Here is a 24,600-nt window from a genome sequence, read left to right as displayed (position 1 = left end):
CCATATTGACGATCAACTTATACCAAATGTAATATTAAAAACGCCACTTGACATTGAACATGCCATTATCCATTTTAATGACGTAGTACTAGAAGGAGAGATCAGATCAGCACCAAAGCAAGCAAATAGAACAAATACACCAACAACTGACATTACTATTAAAAAGCAAATTATAGAAAAAAGAAAGTTAAGAAAAAGATGGCAAAAAACTAGATCACCTGACGACAAGAGAAAACTAAACTTAGCTACAAAAATTCTTAAGGATACCTTAAATAAGAGAAATAAGAAAGAAATCGAAAACTATTTGAAGAATCTGACTCCCTATCAAGATACAAACTACTCTTTATGGAAATGTACTAAAAAATTAAAAACTCCAATAAAACATCAACCACCACTAAAAAATGATGACAATTCATGGGCTGTTACAAAAGCGGAAAAAGCGAAAACATTGGCAAATTACTTCGAAAAAGTTCTATCAAATGACGAAGAAAAGAAAATCAACAGCCAAAACAACTTCCACTATGATTTTACAAAAATAGAAAGGACGAATACACACGAAATAATAGCTTGCATCAAAAAAGGAATAAAACATAAAAAAGCTCCCGGATATGACATGATAACAGGAAAAGCATTAGCGGAGCTACCAACCAAGGCATTTATGTAAAGGGTGTTTTTTTAGAGGTTAGGTTTTCAAGTTGGCACTACTTTTTTCGTAGATGGTCTTTTTGACAGCTGTCACTTGATTTATGCTCAGTTTGGTTTGCCATTTCATAATGAATATACTTACACCTGATCAAAGTTTGCAAATCGGGCAAATTTATTACGAAAATAATGGTTCGGTTCGAAAAAAAAAAACAAGAAAATTTTTGTTCAGCGATGAAGCTCACTTTTGGTTGAATGGGTATGTCAATAAGAAAAATTGTCGCATTTGGAGTGAACATAATCCACAAGCCATTGCTGAGACGCCGTTACATCCTCAAAAAGTCACTGTTTGGTGTGCTCTATGGGCAGAGGGAATCATTGGTCCATATTTCTTTAAAAATGAAGCCGGCCATAATGTTACAGTCAATGGAGAGCGCTGTAGAGCCATGATTAATGACTTTTTCGTGCCTGTATTGGACGATGTTGATGTGGACGACCTTTGGTTCCAACAAGACGACGCTACATGCCATACAGCCAACGCAAAAATCGATTTATTGAAGGAAACTTTTGGTGAGCGCATTATCTCGCGCCGTGGACCTGTGGCGTGGCCTCCAAGATCGTGCGATATAACACCGCTGGACTATTTCTTGTGTGGCTATGTGAAGTCGCTTGTCTACGCAGATAAGCCCGAGACGATTGACGTCTTGGAAGAGAATATTCGGCGCGTTATTGCTGACATACGGCCCCAATTGCTGCAAAAAGTGGTCGAAAATTGGGCCTCTCGGCTGGAATTTATTCGAGCCAACCGCGGCGGCCACTTGCGCGAAATCATTTTTAAAACATAATGGCAAACCCTTATCTTTATAATAAAGCTAAATTCTTGGCCATAACATTAAATTATATACGTTTTATTTCATCTTGAAAACCTAACCTCTAAAAAAAACACCCTATACTTGCGAAACGTTTTTAATGCAATGTTTCGCTTACAATACTTTCCGAAGCTCTGGAAAGTGGCAAAGATTATTGCATTGCCAAAACCGGGTAAAGATCCAACTACCGTGCCATCATATACAGCAATAAGCTTATTACCGACAATATCTAAAATTGCTGAAAAATTACTGCATGATCGGATAAACCAACTTCTAGACCAAAAACGTATAATACCGGATCATCAATTTGGATTTAGAAAAAAACATTCGACTATTCAACAGATCCATAGAATTACAAATAAAATCCATTTAGACTTTGAAGACAATGGATACTGTGCCGCAGTATTTTTGGACGTAGCTAAAGCGTTTGACAAAGTGTGGCATGAAGGCTTACTCCACAAAATAAAAAGAATGCTACCTTTTGACTACTATCTCATCATAAAAAGCTATCTAATCGACCAAAGCTTCTATATTAAATATGACAATCAATGTTCAGGTATTCATCAAATAACTGCTGGAGTTCCGCAAGGAAGCGTTCTTGGCCCTCTACTATATGTTTTATTCACCGCAGATATACCACCTCTTGACGAAACTAATTCTTCAATTGCTACGTTCGCAGACGATACAATACTATTAGCATCAGACAAAAGCTTAATTATCGCTACTGAAAAACTGCAGCGATACACAAACGCAGTGAAGGAATGGTTTGATAACTGGTGCCTAAAAATAAATGAATACAAAACTGTACAGGTTATATTTAGTAACAAAACAAAATTTACCGCAGCTCCAATTAAAATAAATGATAAAGCAATTAAAATAAAATCAACTACTAAATATCTGAGAATTCACTTGGACTCCAAACTAAATTGGAATCACCACATAAAGCGAAAGGTCAAACAAATAAAAGAAAAATGTGTTATAATGTTGAAAGAAAAGGCAAAAACACTGCATGCAAAATTTAAAGAAAATGAAGCAAACTTCTCCGCTAGTGATGGATGGCTCCAAGGATTCAAGAAGAGGTACGGTATTCGTCTTCTTAAAATTCAGGCGAAAAACTTTCTTCGCAACCTCAGCTAGTAGATCCGTTCAAAGAAAAACTTAAAGCTAAAATGGCTGAATTCGAGTTGAGCAGCGATCAGTTATATAATGCTGATGAATTGGGGTTATTCTAGAGACTTTTGCCAGAGAAAGCGTACGCGTGAAGTTTGGAGAAAAGAGACCCAGGGGTTAAGTCCGAGAAGCAGCGAATGACGTTTTTATGCTGTTCAAACGCCACTGGATGCCACAAGCTTAAGTTTTTGGTAATTGAAAAGGCGAAGAATCAACGCTACTTTAAAGTGTCCCACCGACTATAAGAGCTCGAAATCCGCCTGGATGACGTCGGATATTTTCAACCAATGAAGAGTCATTTGTTCCACAGGTGAATATGCCTTTTAAGTTTTGTCCGATTTTTAAGGTTAACTGGTTTTTTTTAAGGTTACATCGTTTTTAAAGGAGAAAACCTTACCAATTAAAGCTCTCCTCCTAATCGACAACACTCCTTCTCCCCCAAATGAAGCTGAACTGACAACGGAGAATGGGCAAATTTCGGCAATGTTTGTGACACCAAACTTTACTCCCCTCATTCAACCCATGGATCAGAATGCAATAAAAATCACTAAGTTGCATTACAGAAACAGCCTTCTAGCCTCAATAGCAGCTACAAAGTCTGATTTGCTCGAGTCGTTGAAAAAAATTAACTTAAAAGCAGCTACTATAAATCTTTTAGATGCGGCTTGGTTTCCTATTAGAGAAGCAACATTAGCTAAGTGCTGGAACAGTATTTTAAATTTTGCGGTAAACACTGATGATCCCGAAGATAATCGAAGATAATGTTCCGTTGGCGGTTTTAAAAGAAAAATGGGAAGCTGAACTTCGCACCTTGATGAGCAACACCGTCGATCTCCTTAGTAGTTTAAATCCTGAGGCTCGTTCGTGTTCGCAGATATGCTCAAAGATATGTACCTATTTGGGTTATTGAAAAAACTTTTTTTATTAAAAATTTCAGATTGAATTCACGTTACCAGTCATTCATGAATGGAACGAAGATATCGAGGAGGCCAATGCAGATGACGATCATCAACAAGAGAACGAATCCGATGATGACAGCGTATCAGAGCAACTGGAGAAAATTAAGCCGACTGAAGTAGTTGAAATTTTCAAGAAGGCGTTAATATGGGCTGGTCATGAAGACGTCGATCAAAATGATATGAGTGTGCTAAGACGGTTAAGGGAGAAAGCTGTGCTTCAAGTTTGAGAAAAACAGAAGATATTGTACAAAAAAAGATGACTGATTTTTTTTAAATAAAACCATCGTATGACTTAATTTTCAATTAATATGTAACGAAAACTAGAATAAAATATGAATTTAAATGTGAAAAAATATATTTACTTAGTCTTTTTGGGCATTCCAAAACGTGAACACTTTTGTTAACGTGAACTGCCTTGGCTTGAATTAGTTCACGTTATCAAGCGTGCGCTGTATCTCTAAAACGATTAAGTTTTGCGCACTAACTCTGGACCAATTGACTGGACCGCAAATTGCGGCCTATCTATAAATCCTCTGAAGACGGAGGTCGTCTTATTTACGAGGAAATACAAAATACCAAGAGTGTTTCTCCCCTCAATATCGGGCGCTCCGTTGGTGCTCTCTGACAAGGTGAAGTACCTGGGACTCATCCTTGACAGAGGTCTTACATGGAAGCCAAACATTGAGGAGAGAATCAGAAAGACAACAGTCGCCTTGTATGGTTGCAGGGGCGCTATCGGCAAAAGATGGGGCCTCTCGCCTAAAGTCACTTTTTGGCTTTATAACACGATTATAAAACCAATCTTGCTATACGGAGTCCTTGTCTGGTGGAACTCGCTAGAAAGGATGGTATCAGTGAAGAAGCTGGAGAGGGTACAAAGGTCTGCCCTCATTGGAATCAGTGGGGCTCTCCGTACCACTCCTACTCTAGCGCTTAACGCTATGCTGAGATGTGGCGCCCGTGGACATTGTAGGGAAAACAACCGCTGCACGCGCCGCAATCAGATTAAGGTGTTCGGGCCATAGGCTAGACTTAAGTTACGGACACTCTAGCATTCTTAAAAACTTTGAGTTCATCCCTACGGTGCTGGACCACTGTACACCCACGCTAGGTCCGAGCGGACCTTTTTCTACTCACATTCCCTCAAGGGATGAGTGGGCGGGGTGCAACATTCGGCGGCAAGGCATGGCAAACATGTTCACGGATGGCTCGAAGTTGGACGGAAGGGTTGGTTGGGGAGTATTCTATAAGGAGCCTCCCATCAAACTTAAATTTAGGCTCCCGGACCACTGTAGTGTTTTCCAAGCGGAGGTATCCGCAATTAAGGAAGCGGTGGACTGGTTGCTTAATTCGGTAATTACCGTTAAGGAAGTAAATATTTACTCCGATAGCCAATCGGCAATTAGGGCCTTGGGCTCGCTGCTTGTGCGTTCGAGATTAGTCAAGGAATGTCTGGCTTCTCTCTCGATTGCATCCGAATACTTCATCATCAGGCTCATTTGGGTTCCCGGTCACAGCGGCATAGAGGGAAACTGCTGGGCCGATGAGCTGGCTAGACAGGGAAACTTCGGAGACGGTTTCGTCGCGTAATGAGAGAATTGGGGTTCCCCTGAGAACCTGTGGTCTGCTCCTGGAAAGATGGGCCTCGAGTCAACTCAGCGAGCGCTGGGCTAGTGCGCAAACGTGCAAGTTCGCGAGATCCTTCTGGCCACTGGTAGATCGGGGACGCTCAAGGGAACTCCTAAGGCTAACAAAGCCCCAGCTCTCAAAATTGTTGGGCATCCTTACCGGACATTGTCCGTTAGGTGTTCACGCCGTAAGACTTGGGATTACCTCAAGTCCGTTCTGCAGAATTTGTCTGGAGGACGAGGTGGAATCATCTCAACACCTTCTTCTCAGCTGCCCTGCTCTCGACTTAGAAATCTAGGCTCCCACTTTTTCGCTACGCCTGCGGATATAGCCGGCGTAAGTATCATTAATTTGGTGAAGTTCATTAGTAGCTTGTTACGGCTAACTACGAACGCAAATCAACCCCCGTTGGCGCCGTCGTAAAATTTATGGTCATCATCGTATCTAATCCCAAGGCTCCTTCTTCCTTCCCATCTCCTTTCTCCTCCCGCATGTATGGCACCACAACGGACGAATTTCTTAACATTTGTCCAAGTGAGCTCTTTAGCTAGAGCAGCCATTTAACCTAACCTAACCTACGCACTAACTCATATAAGCAAATTAGTCAGAAATTGTCACATTAAGGACATTCCTTAAGTAATTAGGATGACCTTCCCGCTAACCCTATATAAATTCTTGTAATAAGCGAACTCTAACCACATCGCAAACGTGTAAAATGCGTTAGTCCCTAACTATCTTAGAATTTAATGAAGTTTTTTTTTACTTAGAAATACTATGAATTTTCTTTACGTTCACAAAATTTATTTCTTGTGTTAATTTATTTGAATTAAATTGCACCAATTCTTCTTCTTCAGAATTCAGAATAAATTACATCTTCATCGACTTGCCGAACGCCGAATGCAACTGCTGACATTGTAATTTGCTGTGCATAAAGTTTTTTCTATGAAGCTTTTTTGTGCTAGCGCTGCTGTGACCAGAAACCAATTTGACAACTCACTTAACGACCAACCAAAAAGTGTCGGTCAGCAGGAACGCCAGTTCAGGAAGAGTTGGCGAACGCCTAAATATATTTTCCCAACCTCATTCTGAGCGCAATAAATTATCGTAACTTCTTTATTAGCTGCACATCGCCTAGTGAAATATCACAAATTCAGACATTTCACCGCAACAACCCGCAGCTGCTAAGCCAAAAAAAACCAAAAAAAATGCATACAAAAAAAGCCTAAACCAAAATGTGAAATTTTATTATGAGAACAACAAAATCCGAAGAAAAATCGAAAACCCAAAAAAAAAACTTACGGTGAAGATGAAAAAAGTTAAAAATCGCAAATTTCTAGCGGAACAACGATTTGCACTTTGATGGGGGCGACTGTAAGGGAGGGAGGAATGTGTGTAGAAATGCATGAGAGCCCTTGAGCCAAAATATGTGATCTGGTCTGCTATATAAGGAAATATCATTGTGATATATCACAGCCGACACGAGGCACCGCAAATGGAATTTACTGTGGAAAATATTTAAACTTTTTAGACCAATAAAGATTTGTTGTTAGCGGCGATGGTGGTGGTGGTGGTGGTGGTGGTGACTACAGTGACGACTGTGATGTTGATGAAGGCGGTAGAACAAGAAGAAGCACAGAAGATGGCAGCGGATGATGGGTTGTTTGCACGAGCAGAGGCAGAGGAAATTATGGTGGCAGGCACGAGAAGAATTCGCAGCCGCCAGCAAAAGGAATGCAATTTCGGACAAGACACCAACGACAAAGCGACGAATAGCAACGGGAATCAGAAGCAACAATAAGAGAACTAGCAGCAGCAGCAGCAGCAGCAGCACAAAATTAGCGACGGCATTGCAGTAGGAGGAAGAGGTGGAAAATGCATATAACTGCGTAAATGTGTGTGTGTTTATGGGTATGTGTGAGTGTGGCATGCTTTGTTGCGGCTGCTTAAAATTCCGAAACAAATTGCTATGGTCATGGTGCAAGCGCAACGACAACAACAACAACAACAACAACAACAACGAGCACACATACATATAACAATAGCCAATGTAATAAAAATAATGCTGGTAAGAACAACAATCACAACAACAAACGCCAGCAATGGCAAATGGCAACTGTTGCACTTTTGCTCCCTCAGTTGTTGTTATTACTTTTGGCATTGCCCCCACTGCCCCCTTAGCTGTAAAAATTGGTTTTGCTGCTGTTGTTGCTATACGAACTGTTGGCTAGTGTTGTTATGTTCTTGTTCTTGTCCTTGTTGCCGTTTATTTCTAGCCAAGTCATCACAAACATCAATTGACCCTTCGCTATTTGAGAGATCAAGCGTAATAATCGCTGGCATAAAGATTTTTACACTTCGCCTCAGCCGATTCCCAGCATATGTTGCATCTTGGCACATACACACACACATACATACATGCATGCATGCATACATGTACTTATACACACATTTGCACATAAAGCACAGGGATAAGTGCGTTTGTTCTTGTTGATGGAAGCCAAGTGCTACTCTTCGCATACCTAACGGCATTAAGGTTGTCCATCCATTTCGATATTAGAAAATGATTAGCAACAAATTAACAAATTTCAGCAAAATTAAAATATTTTTAAAACGAGTTCTGGGTTTTCTACTGGATTTTGAGCTCTGTTAGCCCAGACTTAGATTTTAATTAGTTTTCATAAAAACTTAAAGGTTGTTTTTTTTGTTGTTAACGTGGTTGAGTATTTCTGTTGCAACAATCCTATTATTATTATTACCTTCTACTCAAATATGAACAAGACGGTATCAATAAAACGGTCCGCGGATGACATATGGCAAAAATAAATTTTTTGTTTTTTGGTAGGACTGTTATAAGCTTACATGGCAAATTTCTGCGTGATATGTCACATAGTTTGTTTTCTGTGCTACTGTAAACAAGTCAAGCTCGAGTGTTTTCTTCGAATTCTCTTTTATGACTTCAAATGTTTTCCACGGAGCGGCAACTTGAGCTTGGGAAACAGAAAAAAGTCACATGGACCCATATCAGGCGAATACGGTGCTTGCGGAACGATATTAACATTATTTTTGTTCAAATAATCGCGAACAAGACGTGATGTATGAGCTGGTGCATTATCGTGATGCAAGAACCATGACTTGTTGTCCCACAATTCCTTCCTTTTAAGACGAATGTTCTCGCGCAAACGCTTTAAAACGTCTAAATAATATTCAGCGTTAACCGATCGGCCTTGCGGAAGGAACTCCGAGTGCACCACACCTTCGTAATCGAAAAAAACAGTCAGCATAACCTTAATTTTTGAGCGACTTTGGCGTGGTTTTTTGGGTTGATGTACGGCCCTCTTTGAACGATTTGTACCACTGGAAAACACGTGCACGCGATAGAGCAGAGTCCCCATAGGTTGTCTGCAACATTTTTAAAGCGTCTGAAGCCGAAATTTTGTTGGAATAACAAAATTTCAAACAAATTCTTTGTTCAACTTGATTTTCCATCGTTAAATTCGAAGAACACACTCGAGCTTGACTTGTTTACAGTAGCACAGAAAACAAACTATGTGACATATCACGCTGAAATTTGCCATGTAAGCTTATAACAGTCCTACCAAAAAACAAAAAAATTTATTTTTGCCATATTTCATCCGCGGACCGTTTTATTGATACCGTCTTGTGCATATTTGAGTAGAAGGTATTAGAATGCCATTACGCACTGCGACCAGAGCGATCTATTGTGAAAGGCCTATTTTTGTAACCCTAGAGCTTTAGGCTTTTTAAAAATTTTAGCACAATTTTGGGTTTGTTGTTCCAAAGATTGCATGGAGATACTACGATACCACCAAGGTGATGAAGTCTCTGTCTGCCCAACGCAGGACATTCACAAAGCACATGTTCTGAGCTTTCAATGTCCGTTTCGCAAAAGCGGCAGACATTGGTCTCGAATAGACCAATATTATTTAGATGATACCTCAGGCTGCAGTAACCTGTAAGATATCCTGATAAAAGACGCAGATCTACTCTGCTCAGTGAGAGTAGCTTGTCAGATATTCCTTTGTTGGGACTTAGAAATAGTTTGGCTTGACGCTGACCGACACAGTTTAGCCAGTGTGCAGCAAATTTCCTTTCTTCCCATTTCCTAAGGAATTTATTAATGTGGCTTTTTGTGAGTCCACAGAAAGGCTCAGGACCAGTAAGTTGCATATTTGCTCCTAGTTTTGCAAGGGCATCAGCCATTTCATTTCCCTCATGTCCTTCTTCATGTCCCGGAATCCAGCCTAGGGTTACTATGTTGAGGTTTCCTAACGTGTTGAGAAGGTTTAGGCAATCAATTACCAATTTAGGCTTTTAGAGCCGCTTGGCTATCTGAAAGTATGTAGATCTCTCCTACGTGAAAGTATATAGGTCTCTCCTCTACCTCTCATTTTCCTGCTAAGGCATTCTCTCACACATATTTCAATGGCATGTATTTCTGCCTGGAATATTGTTGGGTAGAGTCCCATCGGAATCGATTTTTTGAATTTAGGCCCATTGATTCCTGCCCCTGTTCTACCATTGTCCAATTTGGACCCATCAGTAAACCATAGCTGAGAGCCAGGTTTGAAAGTGATAGAATTAGTTCTCCAGTCTGTGCGTTCATGGATTATAACTTGGAAGCTCCTGAAGAGTATTGGTTTGGATGATAGTATATCATCCCTATGACGAATGGGACTATGTAGGAAGTTTTCTAAGATCTTCAAATGCCCTTTCATATCCCCACAATTGTGTTCAGATATACCTTTTAATCTTAAGGCACTCGAGCGATTTCAATCAAGATTGGATTGCAACAATCCTAATTAGCAACTAGCGTCGTTTTACTACCACTGTTCCCGTATGATATCTTCTTTTTTGTCATTGTTTGAGTCAAATCCATTTCGTGAGATCCAAGTATAGCAATCAGTGTAGATTTCAATGTCGAATCTACCAATTAGCTTTCCTTTCTCTACAGGTTTCTACTCACACGTCATCACGATTGCTATCAGAAAGGAGAAAACTTGTTTGCGTAGCATAGACGTCCGTAACACCGTATCTCTCTGAACTTCGGACAGATGCCTCTATACGCAAACTGGGGGTCGAGGGCCGTGCCCGGGCAATCTTTCCAGTAGGCAGGAAGGGAACAACGGGAAAATATGTACCGAAGCTGGCAGCTCTGTCTTCACTGACGGTGAATCAAAATGGAGGCGGTAGTCGGAGGAGGGGTTTTCTCTAAACCAGCCAATTCTATTATCTCATACCTGCCAATTATCTATTTCCTTAAAATTGCTAGTATGTTTGCGATCCTGCACGCATGCAAAATGCTTAGGAAATATGGGGGTGAGGGAGATATTAACATTTTTTGTGATAGCTAAGCCGCGATCAAGGCTCTGACCTTGCCATGCAACAGATCCAAATTATGCAACTCCTGTAAGAAGGAGCTCAAATCTCTTGAATGTGCAAGTAACATTTCCCTGATCTGGATTCTAGGACATAGGAACATAGAGGAAAATGAAATCGCTGTTGAGTTTGCCAGGATGGGGTTGACTGAATTGTTCTCAGAGACCTCCTACCCGGTCATCGGGATCCGCCTGATTGTTGTTAAAATGGAATCGCACAACTTATTTCTCAGTAAACGGCAAAAAAGACGGAGCTACATTTCTTCATGTGCTATTTCGCTCGGCTCAGAAAATCCTGGTGACTCCACGCCATTCAATTTCCAAACTCTTATCTGTGGTCATTGGACCATCGGCTCACACGCGGAGGTTTACCATTTAACCCCCATTGCAGAAGCTGTGGGGTCCTTTCAGAGAAGGAGACTGTTGATCATTTTCTGTGTAAATGTTCGGGTTTGGTAGCTAAACGGTAAAGGTCACTGGATGCTCCTTTCTTCTATAGCTTGGGGCAGTGCTCCAACCAAAATCCGATAAACCTTTTCCGTTGCATCAACACCTCTGATTGGCTATAGATATCTGCCTGTTGGAGGTTTCATAATGGCATCAAAAAGGCGATTTAGTGCTACTTGTGGAGTGCAAGAGTGGTACTTCAACCATTTCACCTACTTACAATAATAGTGCCGATTCTCAAGTAAAGAAATCTTCTTTTCAAATTTATCACTGTCCACAGTAAGGTGGATGCCGAAACGCGTGCGTGATGAGTGCTTGTTTGAGAACAGAAGATACTTCGGCTTGCCAAGGCTTAACTTCAGACAAATTCGTTTCTCTTCTTTTGGTAGCCGGCCTCAACAATATCAATCGTATCATCATCGTCTTTTAAAAAATAATGGCTGAGTAACGCCCGTGCTGCTGATATTCCCCAATATAATATCAGTATTAAAAAAGCTACACAATGAGAAGTCATCCTGTCTGAAACCATGGCTCGAACCCACTTCTACTTGACTTGATAGTAGTACGCAACGTATTTTTACACAGCAGGTTTTGTAGGGATACGAAATTCAAATATCTCGGCATAGGTAGGTAGGTAGGTGAAATGGTTGAAGTAGCAGACTGGCACTCCCCAAATATCACTAAAGCGCCATTTTGATACCATTTTGAGACCTCCACCCAACAGATATCTACAGCCAACCATAGCTGCTGATGTAACAGAGAAGATTGATGGGATTTAGGATGGAGCACTGCCCCAGGCCGTCCAAGAAAGGATGCACCCAGGGATCTTAATCGTCTGGCTGATAAACCCGGACATTTACAGGGAAAATGCTCAATAGGCTCCTTCTCTGAAAAGTTCCCATAGCTTCTGCAATGGGGATTAAAGGGTAAACCCAGCTTTTCTGCGTGAGTGCCGATCCTCCAATAACCAGTAAGCACAGCTACGAGTTTGGAAATTGAATAGCCTGGAGTCCCCACGACTATCTGCTTCCTACGGCTTTGTACAGGAGCCAAAGGATTTTCGAAATGGAGCTCCATCTGTTCTGCGCTTTTCTGAGAAATAAGTTATGCACTTCCCCTTTAACAGCAGTTAAGACGCCGATGACCGGGTGGGAGACCTCTGAGACCAATTCAGCCGACACCTTCCTCACAAGCTTATCACCAATTGCATTTCCCTCTATGTTCCTATATCCTGGAACCGCGATCAGAGAAATATTACTTGCACACCTAACAGATTTAATATCCACCGGACAGCGTCAAACCGGCTTTCCAAATAAGCAAAGTAATGATCTAAGTGTTTCTTCCTTCTTCAGGCTTTTGTGCTTTGGTTTGTAGTAGATTTTCAGGCCTAAAGCCACACTGATAAGTTCCAACCCAATTCATAGATTATGGGGTTTAGGTTTTTGTATCAGTTTTTTTTTTTTGTTTTTTGTTTTTATATAAGTTTTCGCTTAGTTTAGCTAAATATCATCGATTAAATGCTGTTGTATTTTCTCCAATTGAGGACTGTGGACAACATTTTCAGCTAAGAGGGGGACAGATGACACAAAAAGTTCAATAAAGCCATAAATGCAATATCCAGGCAGGTGATTCAACATTCATCAGTGAACAGTTTTTATACAAAAAATTTCAAAAAAATTATTTTCGAAAAATTATATCCTTCAAAACCCGTTTTGCATAATTTCCGAACTTCTGACTCATAAGGGAACTTTTTTAAAAACCTAAAAAAGTAAAAGAAAATAATTTCTCATTCTATAGAGTCGATGGCCTAAGCTGCTTGTACTCTATTTCTTTAGATATTAGGCACTGTATTTAATACTATGTTTAATAATAATAATAATAATAATAAAATTTCTCATTCAAAGTTGGCGCACCCTAATGTGCACGAATATGCATGAATATTTCTTTCGGTCTTAGGTCAGTTCTTCTGCGATTGATTTTCTTTTTTATTTTATTTTTATTCTTTCTTCTTCTTCTTTTTAATTTAACATGCTCGCCTTAGGTCAATATCTTAACATTTACTCGTACAAGTAATGTTTTTTACATTCATAAACTAATGCATGAGTGGATTTGGCATGACGGTATGACGCTCAAACCGTTGTTTTAGTATTTAAGTCACATGGATATTGTCGTCTCGCTGACCTGGACGTTGCTTCAATTTTTGCTGTATTTTTTAATGATTCCAAGCGTTTCATTGGCACTTATTTTAGGTCTATTAGCCATGTGATTCTGATCATTGAGTGGAGTAAAAGTGAGTTATCGAAGGTTGGAACACATTTTACGCTGGATATTTGGAAAATGTTCTTTTTAAAATTGGCTCACGTCTGTATTCCCTGTAACAGTATTTTTCAAAAGTACAAAATATGTAATATTCTACATTTTGTTGTATGAGGGATACCCAAATTTATTTATTTTTTTTTAATGCTAACACATTTTTTAGGAAAATAGTACAAGGTGAAGTCCAAAATAAACCAGACTGGCTTCATAAAAATGTTTTTGATGGCGCCATTTTTTTAATGAGTTAGTGGGTTAGAAGTTACATCCCCAGCTGATTTCTAGTGAAAGCTTGGTGACAATGCCCTGGAGAAGGGCGTGAACATTAAAAAAGTTGACAGGGTCCAAAGACTTGCATCTGTTCTTATAACCGGTGCAATGTCAACCACACCATTGAATGCATTATATGCGACATTAAACTTCCTTCCGGTAGATCTGTAGGCAATATATAACGCACGCAGTGCGGCAATAAGGCTGAACACTCTAAATAAGTGGTCAAACACGGATTATAGGTAGGTAGGTAAGATGGCAAGTAGCACTTACGTGCCGCTTTGATACCATAGAGTGGACCACTACCTGTGAAAGGATTAAGGGAGGAGATAAGACCGTCTACAGCCATCCAGTGCTGTTGATGTAGCGGAGGAGAGAAAAGGGATCTAGGCTGGAGAATTTCGTCAAGTCATCCCCAAAGGGAACGCTCAGGAATCTCAAGCGCCTAGCCGCCAAAGCCGGACATCTGCAGAGAAAGTGTACCACACGGATTATAGTCACGGTAAAATCTTGGCTGGCACTTTGACGCTTCCCGGATTGGTAGACGATGGCATTACATCGTTTAGGACCCTCCTACCCTCAAGGGAAGTGTGGGAACGGGATGATGTGAGACAGAGAGAGTCTACCCATGTATACACAGATGGCTCAAAGCTCGAGGACAGGTTGGGCGGAGGTGTATATTCCGAATATCTGGGGATCTCCTTCAGTTTTTGGCTCCCCGACTACTGTAGTGTCTTTCAGGCTGAACGGATGGTAATAATAAAAGCCGCGACACTGATACAGTGTGATGCGATATCCGGAAATGATATCTACATTTTCACTGATAGCCAGGCGGCGATAAAATCCCTCACAAAACCGTCGACAACCTCCAAGGTAGTCATGAAATGCCGCACATCTCTTAACGAGATGGCTGAGTCATTTCACCTAATGATAGCATGGGTTCGTGGCCATTGCGACATTGAGGGGAACTGCAGAGCCGATGAACTAGCGAAAATCGGTACCAAATTGACTGATGAGTACATAAACAACCATATAGGTATACCCTTGCAAATATGTAGACTACGTATCCGCGAGGAAATTGTAAGAGTAGCGAATGAAAGATGGCGTAAGGACGCCACTTGCAAAATACCAGGTGTATAAGCTTAAATCCGCTGATTGCTCGCAGATGGCGTTAGTGAGCATATCAAGTTACCATAGAAATGCCATATTTTTTTTGCATGTGTTCGACACCTGTTTACATCAATCACTGCACATCATCAGTGATTTCATACAGCAACACACTTTTTTCCTTGCGTAATCATGTCTAATTTTGTGCCAAAAAAAGAGCATATGCGGGAAGCTCTACCTTTTTGCTTTAATTTGAAGAAATCGGCTGCCGAATCGCATCGAATGCTTGTGGAGGCCTATGGTGACAGTGCATTATCGGAAACAACTTGCAGAGACTGGTTTCGTCGGTTCAAAGACGGCCATTTTGACTTGAGTGACAAGAAGCGTGAAAATCGGCCCAGAAAAGTTGAGGACCATGAATTGCAGGCTCTTTTGGATGAGGACGATACCCAATCGCAAAAAATGCTTGCCGAGCAGTTAGGTGTCACTCAACCAGCCATTTCCATGCGTTTACGTGCCATGGGAAAGGTCCTAAAAGTCGGAAAATGGGTACCCCATGAATTGAACGATAGACAGATGGAGCGACGCCAAAACACATGCGAAATCTTGCTGGCTAGGCATAAAAGAAAGTCATTCCTACATCTTGTGGTGACTAGCGATGAAAAGTGGATATACTTTGAGAATCCTAAACGAAAAAAATCATGGGTCGATCCCGGCCAACCATCAACTTCTTCATCAAGACCTAATCGCTTTGGACGTAAGACGATGCTGTGCGTTTGGTGGGATCAGCAGGGTGTCGTTTACTATGAGCTGTTGAAACCTGGTGAAACTGTTAATTCTCATCGCTACCACCAACAACTCATCAAATTGCGCCGTGCTTTGCGTGAAAAAAGGCCTCGTTATGAACAAAGACATGAGAAGCTGATTTTCCTCCACGACAACGCCCCATCGCACACGTCAAGAATGGTCCAAAACTACTTGAAGACAATCAATTGGGAGGTGCTACCTCATCCCGCTTATTCACCAGACCTGGCCCCTTCGGACTATCATCTGTTTCCATCGATGGGTCACGCGCTCGCCGAACAGCACTTCGATTCGTACGAAGACGTCCGGAAATGGCTTGACGAGTGGTTCGCCTCGAAAGATGAAGAATTCTTTTGGCGTGGTATACACAAATTGCCCGAGAGATGGGAAAAATGTATAGCTAGCGAGGGCAAATACTTTGAATAAATTATTTTTTTGCTTTCTATAAAAAGAATGGGTTTTTTTTACTAAAAAACAGCGGATTTAAGCGTATACACCTGGTAGCCCGACAGATGTGGCCGACTCTCAATGCTAAACGCACAGAACTTCTACTAAGAAGAGATAAGCATAGTCTTAACACACTGATTTCAGTTATTACGGGGCACTGCCTAATCGGTAGGCACGCCCAGAGAATGGGTGCGCAAACACCCAACACACTGCAGAAGTGGTCTTGACGAGGAAGAGGAAGAGAAGATCCCGAACCTTCTGGGTCACTGTCCTGCTCTATCCAGACGTAGAATTAGAAGACCTCGGCTCTGTCGAAATTAAGGATCTTGCGAAATTTTTGAATAGCACACATTGGTTTCAGGAGGGATAGGGGCTAGTTCCCCACGCGGCATCACAATGGGCCTAACCTAACCTTGGTGACAATTCGGTTCAGTAGAAGCGAAGTTATTGCGTCGAAGGTGTCAGTATGTTTGTTTCATCGCTACAAAATGAGTTTCGAACAAAGAGCCAATTTTTTTTATATCGGTAAAACGTTTACCGAAACATTTGAATTGATGAAAAAAGTTTATGGCGATGATTGTTTATCTCGTGCCTGAGTTCATGAGTGGTTTACACGTTTCAGAGATGATTGTGAGGACATAAATGACAATGAAGATACATACGGGCCCAAAATCAGTTATCACCGAAAACTCCATCGAAATTGTTCGTAAATTTATGAAAAATAAACCGAAATCTTCGTTGATATTCATGGAATCGGAGTTGAATATTTCCAAAACATCGATTTGTCGCATTTTAACTGATCATTAGGGCTTAGAAAAGGTCTGTGCACGTTTCAAGGTTTTCCGCACAAGTTAACTGAGGACCAAAAATTGTCCGAAATTTAACATTCGAAGGACCTCAATAAAGAAGCGAGAAAAGACGAGAACTTAGTTTACAACCTTGTAACTGGTGATGAAACGTCCTACAGTCCCCTCTGCTTCGTAAACTGCGATCTTGGGTCGGACATGACAGATAGCATCAGTTTTTTCCATCTGCAGCCTCTCTCAGCCTACAAAGCTCGCTTGTGGGTTAGAGTAACCCGTTTGCTAACCGTGGCTTTGGTGGCCAAGAAAGCTGATACAGAAAGCGGTACAGGCAAGTACAGTTCCATGGCGAAATAAACTTTTATGCCGGACCATATAAACTCAAGTAGTGATCTCACAGACGGGGGAATACCCTGGCGTTTTGTGGATTTTCATCCCTCCATTTAAATAATAATATAGTTAAAAAAAATAGAGTACCGTTTTTATGCCATAATGAAGGACACTACCTGCGATTGCAAAACTCAAAGTAAGAAAACCCATCTACAGCCATCCAGTGCTGCCTCGGGCTATCCTCAAAAGGCACACTAAGGAAACTGAAGGGCTAAGCCTCCAAATACGGACACCAGCAAAGAAAGAGTTCAACAGGACTCCCACAGCTTCTGCAATGGGGGTTGTGCGGAAGTCCAATCTGCTCCGCATGATTTCCTATCACCCAGTGACGGGTGAACACCGCTATGAGTTTGGAAATTGAATGGCGGGCGAAGCCTAGCACTTAAGTGCCCTGCTTCTGTGGTACTGACGTCAAAATGTTTTTGAGATAGCAAACGATAAAAAGAACTCCGTCTGTCTTGCGCATTTTAAAGAAAGGAATGGTGCAGTTTCCCTTTAACAACGGTTAAGGGGACACTGATGTCTGAAATGCGGACAACTGCTGGATGGTGTCCTTTCACTCTTGCTGTTCAACTTCTATCTATCGAAGCTCCCCTTACCACTAAAGGGAGCCTCCTTAGTCTCATACGCTGGAGACTGCGCGATAATGGCGTTGGGCAATGATATTGATGGCCTGTAAGCCAAAGTAAACATCTACCTCACCGACCTTTCTCGCTTTTTCACTGCGGGGATCTCCAACTTTCCCCCACAAAGTCCACGGCGACCCTCTTTAGCACCCGGACAAAGGAGGTCAAACTGCAACTCAAGGTAAAAGTCGATGACACACCAATTCCGACTGTTAACAATGCTAGAATTTAGGATGTAACCTTCGACAGTTTGCTCTCCTTCTCTGCGCACACAACCGCTATTGCCACTAAAGTCCAAAGTCGCAACAAGGTCCTCAAATCGCTGGCCGGCAGCAATTGGGGCAAAGATAAAGAAGTATTGCTATCGACATTTGAGGCAATTGTCCGGCCGGTTCTAATCCATATAGCGCCTGTCTGGTCGCTTGGTCGCTAGTGACACGCAGTGGATAAAGCTACAGACATGCCAAAATACTGCCATTCGGACAGCGACCGGTTGCCTCCTGATGTTCCCTATTCAACACCTTCACAATGAGGCACAGATGCTCCCTGTAATGGAGAACAATATGCTGCTCAGCAAGCACCCTTGCAGAGACCTGCATTCTCATGGTAGCCGGTTTTACGTTACCGGAATGACTCGGGTGTTTCCCGACCAAGGGCTGCCGCCCCAGTAAACTAGCCCTGTCTAGTGAACAGTATATCACCCTACCCCTTACGTCACAGGAGCAACTCCTCGTAGCAACCTTGCTCCAAATACTTCTCCTCAGGGCTGGTATTGAATACAACCCTGGGCCAGAGGTATTCTATTGCTGCGTATGCCATAAAAGTCTCCACCCGAACTCCACCTCGGTTGGGTGCAATAAGTGCAACGGGTGGAGCCCTCTTAAGACCTCTTCAGACCTTAAGACTCATAGGGAGGGGTCCACACGGTATGTGGTCTCGTGTTGCTCCCGCTAGCAGGCGTCTGATGCCTAACGGCTACTACTCCCCCTGATAGGCCGACACCACCAACCGCCACCACAACCCATACCTTCACGGTAAGGAGCCTTTCGGGGCAACAAAACTCCCCCGACATAGCCCATCCCCTTCCCTCCTGTTCCAACCCCAGTGCGTGGACAAACCAGCAGCTCTTGGTCCCCCGTACAGTCTGTTCCGTGTGTCAGACCGGAATACCTCGGAACCTGACATCGGTCAAGTACAATTCATGCAATGGCTGGTGCCATTTTCAGAGATGTGCCAGCCTGCGCACCACCCGTGATGGAACAACTGACTACGTTGCCCCCTGCTGAAGAGCTCTGCACCCGCAACCGTCCCCAGTGGTGCGGCCGCCCACCACCATCAGGCCACAACAACTACAGCGGAATGCGCAGCAGACCCAACGTAGGCAACCCTACGCGTCCTTCACCCCCCGAGCTACTACTGCCTTACCAAGAAGCTTTAAGCTGCAATGGACTCACGAGCAAGGGCAGCATGATTCGTAGGCCTACCTTTAGATGAGCCAGACGAAGACGACCGGTGATATATCCTACACTGGCGGGGCTTCTATTACTGTTAAAACAACAACAACAACACCTGCGACATACCAAACATATGCCCGGCATGTGAAGGCACCCCGCATGAGACACTAGCCACCTTCTCACATGCCGCTTAAAACCCACTATCTAACACCCCTCTCCCTCTGGACCCAACTCGTCGAAACAGCAAGTTTCCTAGGCCTACCGTTAGATGAGCCAGACGAAGACGATCGGTGATATACCCTAAACTGACAGGGCTTGTATTACTGGTACAACAACAACAGCAACACCTGCTTGAGCCAGAGCCGCCTCCCAGGCACGTCAGGAGACACCTCCTAAATTACGGCGACGAGATCCAGGACAAAGCGAACAGACATTTACTGGGCCACCCAACAAACGACATTCATTGGGAAACCGTCACCACCTCCCTAAGCTCCCGACTACCAAATGCCGTAATCGGAGTGCAACCACCCCATACAGCAGATGAAGAGCTTCGCTTCCCCGTGAGATCCGCGTAACACTGGCACAATAACTTTTTTAATATTGTAGCAGGTTAAACTCCTGCCTATCCAGAACCGACCCCAACATACCAAACACATGCCCGGCATGTGAAGGCACCCCGCACGACACTAGCCACCTGTCGTTCCCACGGCAGTCGGTTCTACGTAACCGGACCGACGCGGATTTATATCCGGCCAAGGACTGTCACTTCAACAGCATTCCTCGCATATGCACGGGGAATGTTTAAGCTGCTACAACAACAACAACACTAGCCACCTTTTCACATGCCCCTTAAAACCCACTCATCTAACACCCCTCTCCCTCTGGACCCAACCCGTCGAAACAGCGTTTCCTGGGCCTACCTTTAGGTGAGCCTGACGAAGACGATCGATGATATACACTAAACTGACAGGGCTTGTATTACTGCTACCATAACAACAACATGGGGACAACTGAAACCGGTTCTGTCATCTCCTTCCGGGCACATTCATAAATATACAGAAATAACTGTCCATAATTGCGCATACACAATCCTGAAAGTATCACACGGGAGAAATCCGACGACATGAATTAGATTTATTTAAGGTTGCACTTCGCCCTCGTGGTCTTTTGTGTCCTTACTCACACAGACTCAGTTCCCTTATCACACTTAAGATAGAGCTGGGTTGGACATAGCGAAGAAAGGCACCTACTGGCTGCAAATAGCCGAGATGTCTTTACCTTCAAGGAGAGGTGCATCGGAGTGCCCTGGGATTGGTAGCAGAAACGACAAGAATCAGTGGGAAATCAAAGACGTGAATCATGAAACAGCGAATCCGCCTTTATTTGATTCTATCCCGCTTACATTTCACCAGAAACTGGCTTCGTCTGTTATTAGACCATTTTTTTGCCAGCAGCTCTTTAAAAAGGATGATGAAACTTTTTGCGCGAAATACGTTAAGCTTACAAAAAAGTTAACGAGATTTCATCATGCAGGTTGTTGTTGTTGTAGCAGCAAAAACATTCCCCACACATGCACGGGGGGTCCTGCTGAAGTGACAGTCCTTGGCCGGATATATAGTAAATCAGGGTCGTTCCGTTAACGTAGAGCCGACTGTCGGGGGAACTGGTAAAGTCCATTGATGCTGCTAATGACCACTCATAATACAGGGTTTGATTGAAAAGTAATGAGCCTTATTTTTTTAAGCAGTTTTATTAAACCTTTTGGCTTATACAACTAATATTCTTCAAAATAGCACCCTTGAGCCTCAATACATCGCTGGTAGCGGTCCTTCCACTGCAGAAAACATTTTTTAAACTCATCCGCCGGAATCGCGTTCAATTCGGCTGTCACAGTTTTTTAGATCGCCTCGATGGAGTCGAAACACCTCCCCTTCAGCTTTCTTTTCAGGCGCGGGAACAAGAAGAAGTCCGGAGGAGACAGGTCTGGGCTGTAGGGAGGGTGGGGAAGCACCGGAACCCCCATCTTGGCCAATGCAGAGGTGCAGAGGAAGGCGGTGTGCGCCGCCGCATTGTCGTGATGAAGGATCCAATTGTTGACGAAGTCGGGCCGACCCCGAGCGACGCGGTTTTTCAGCCAAAGGAGCACTTCTTTGTAAAATGCCGCGTTTACAGTGCTTCCTGGAGGTACAAACTCCTTGTGGACGATGCCTCGAAATCCCAAAATCCTAACACACTTTTAAAACAGCTTTCACACGCGGAGCGATGTTGACTGCAGCGCCGTTGCCAGCGAACTGGGACCGGTTTCTAGTGGAAGGTCCAACGATCATTTTCCCCCACCAGCCGATTCGGTTGATCGCTTGGCAGACGCTCCGCGCGGGAAGGCTCAATCAAACCCTGTACGACCGCCCCCGCCACTCAGCTTAGTGGAACGTAGCTTAATCATACGAGGTATCCACAATTTCGTTATTAAATAATTTAGGTTTTACGTTGAAATTAATTTATTTAAAATTTCATATGCTTATAGTACATATTTTTGAATAATCCAGTAAAATACAATATAATATGTAATTAAAATCAATTGTACACTTAATTTGTTTTCTTATTTGCAACAAGCTCTCGCTCATTTGTGGTCAAATTTCAAGTTTACGCATAATGCAAGTAATTGCAAGAAGACTGGTTGTTGTTGCAACAGCACGAAGATTCTCCATAAAAGTTTGGGGAGTGCTGCTGGAGTGACAGTTTTTGGACTTTGCTTAGTTATACATGCATATTGCATATGATTTAAGTAAGTTGAAAAGCTGGTGAACGAAGTAAAGCACCCACACCAAAAGATACTATGGCATTTGAGAGCGACACTCTTGGCAGGGCAGCTATTGAAGTGGTTGTACAGATTTCTCAGCAATAGAAAAGTTTCGAAACAGTTTTACTACGACATGACTCATTTTATCTTTGAGACTTAAATTACCTTAAATATATTATTAACCGATAAATACAAATAATAAAGATAAGTATTTGAAATAAAATATATTAGTTTAGGACTGTGTAAAGCGTTAGATCTGCTACTACTAGTCGTTTAGTAAATTATAATATTTGGGTCGATTTATAACTATGTAGACAAATTTTTTAAAACAAAATTTTATGGATGATCTTTCCACGATCTCTCCTCCACGTTGTCAACTCAAAATGCATTGATATTGCGGTAAATATACTATAATGTTGATGAGTGATAAACAAAACCGGGGTTGTTAAATTTGAAACGTGCTATTTCGAATTTCAGCTTTTCAGCCTTGATATCCGCCAGACGTTTGAGCTGGCGCGCAATCTCACGCGCATCGTGTGTTGGAAAACTGTTTAAGCCTACCAGATGGGCTGCAGCATTATGGCTGCTATTGTTACTTGATACCGAGTGGCTTTCCGCCTGCGGCACTGCCGCATTATGTATTGTTATGGTGCGTGGTTGCGATATTGGTGCTTTTTTAACTGAAAAAAAAAATAAAAAGAAGTTAAATTTTAAGAAACACATCAGAGCATAGTCGTTCGTTATGGAACACACCTTCGTAGATAACTTGTTCGGTGGGTGGCTGCGTACGCAATCGTTTTAACGGCATCTCACCGTTGATCAGTTTGGTAACAGTGGTTTGAGGTGGCGGAGCCGCTGTCACCATCGTTTGTACGCCTGTTGCCACAACATTACTGGATGTCGATGACGGTCCCAATGTATGCCGCCGTTGTGTGATGAACTCCAAATGGTCTTGGTTCTGTTCATCGTCTGTGAACTGCGCATTTTCCACCACAATCGTGCGATAAGTTGTGGTTGTGCTGCCAACATTTGCTGAACCCGTATTGGTTGCGACAGATGTTTGCACATTGTTCGATATTGCATGTGCAATAATATCTTCGTTTTCATCATTTTCATCTTGCAGAGCGTCGTCGTCGTCGTCGTCACCACAAATAGCTTCTTCAACGGCAGCTTGCAATTCTTTTTGCAGAGATTCGGATGTACGCTGATGTTCTACTTCATCGTCTGGATCTTCCTTCTCGGATTTAAGTGTTATGCTTACTGGGTCGCATCCAGCGTTTGGTACTTTGCCGAAGAGATCAAGTGCCTTTATTTCTAAAGAGGTTAACGATACATCTTTTTCACCAGAAACGCTTCGTCTGTATTTACAACGGGTTGTATTTTTCCAATCGTTTAGTCGCTACATGAAAACAAAAGAATTTTTAGTAAAATCTCACACGAATTCACCTATGCGTTACCTTGCGCCATTCTTCTGCTGTTAATGTTGGTCCACTGTTACATGTATTCAACTTGTCGGAAAGTTCTTTCCATTTTTTATGCAAATAATTACTTTCAACATCGCGTGGAATGCGTCCAGTTGCAAAAATGGAGTCCTTCTCCATCATGTCCAAGTACATCATATATTGATTTGTGGATGTGCGCTTCTTTCGCCGATCCATCTTTTGGTGTTGCTCAGAACTTTCGGACGCAATTTTTGCTGATTATTTTGCAACTAAACTCTCAAAAATTATAAATATTTTAGTAAATTGCCGCGGAGCGCCAGTATTTCTGTAAACAGTGTTTTCCAAGCATCTGTCAATGGGTTTTCAGTCTTTCGTTAAGTTTGTGTTTAACGACAACGCTTGGTAATGTTACCAGACCACTTGAACAAAACTATTTAGAAGCAAGTGCAGAATTAGCTCCATTTCGCCAAAAATATATTATATCAAAAATCACGTCCAGTAAATATTTTGGGAAATATTTAGTATAATGTATATCGCTTTGAAAAAAAAGGTTAAAAGGGTGGGATAGAGGGGTGTTTCCCCATCTTAAAACTGAAAACCGAACCTGCCGGAGGCTTATAGTTTTTAACGAATTTAATGTTAAAATTCTCTATTTAAGTGAAAAGCTAGTGTTGCCATACACCTGAAATAAAAACGAAGTTCGTATGCAGGGATGTTCAGTGGAAGGTTCATTGTAAAACTGCAGTATTTTTTGCTGTAATTTAAAATTGAAAATATTTTTGAAAATAAAAACATACAACTCATCGAAACTTAAAAACAATGATATTAAGCTTATCACAATAAATAATAAAGTAATTAAAAGCTAAAAATTACGGTTTATAAGTGTATTATATTGCTTCGATCAGTTTCACAAACGGGTCCTCATACATACAACTTTTTTTCGCATGGGCGCCCTACAGTCGCGTTTAAAACAAATAACCCTCATCAATCCAACTCCGGCTACGCAATCCACAGTACTTTTGCGTAGAACTT

The 24,600-nt window shown here is 42.2% G+C and overlaps 1 protein-coding gene across 1 annotated transcript; it reads right to left on the bottom strand.

The window, feature by feature from the left end:
- Window positions 1-21,832: 21,832 nt before the first annotated feature.
- LOC129245906 (uncharacterized) lies at window positions 21,833-23,916 on the bottom strand. The gene is made up of 3 exons (XM_054884344.1): window positions 23,584-23,916; window positions 22,880-23,525; window positions 21,833-22,806 (listed from the first exon to the last, which is right to left on the bottom strand). Exons 1-3 carry the CDS (start codon window positions 23,782-23,784, stop codon window positions 22,535-22,537), a joined length of 1,119 nt encoding a protein of 372 aa, XP_054740319.1. The 5' UTR covers window positions 23,785-23,916; the 3' UTR covers window positions 21,833-22,534.
- Window positions 23,917-24,600: the final 684 nt, after the last annotated feature.

The sequence above is a fragment of the Anastrepha obliqua genome, chromosome 4, assembly GCF_027943255.1.
Source record: "Anastrepha obliqua isolate idAnaObli1 chromosome 4, idAnaObli1_1.0, whole genome shotgun sequence".
Taxonomy (NCBI): Eukaryota; Metazoa; Arthropoda; class Insecta; order Diptera; family Tephritidae; genus Anastrepha; species Anastrepha obliqua.
The sequence above is the reverse complement of the archived record's forward strand: the minus strand, read 5'-3'. Positions and strand labels throughout refer to the sequence as shown.

Excerpts from the sequence above, each read along its gene's own strand:
- LOC129245906 (XM_054884344.1), bottom strand. The coding sequence starts at position 23,784 with ATGGATCGGCGAAAGAAGCGCACATCCACAAATCAATATATGATGTAC. Across the intron at positions 23,526-23,583 it reads CAGCAGAAGAATGGCGCAAG|CGACTAAACGATTGGAAAAA; the intron begins GTAACGCATAGG and ends GTTTTCATGTAG. Across the intron at positions 22,807-22,879 it reads CGAACAAGTTATCTACGAAG|TTAAAAAAGCACCAATATCG; the intron begins GTGTGTTCCATA and ends TTTTTTTTTCAG.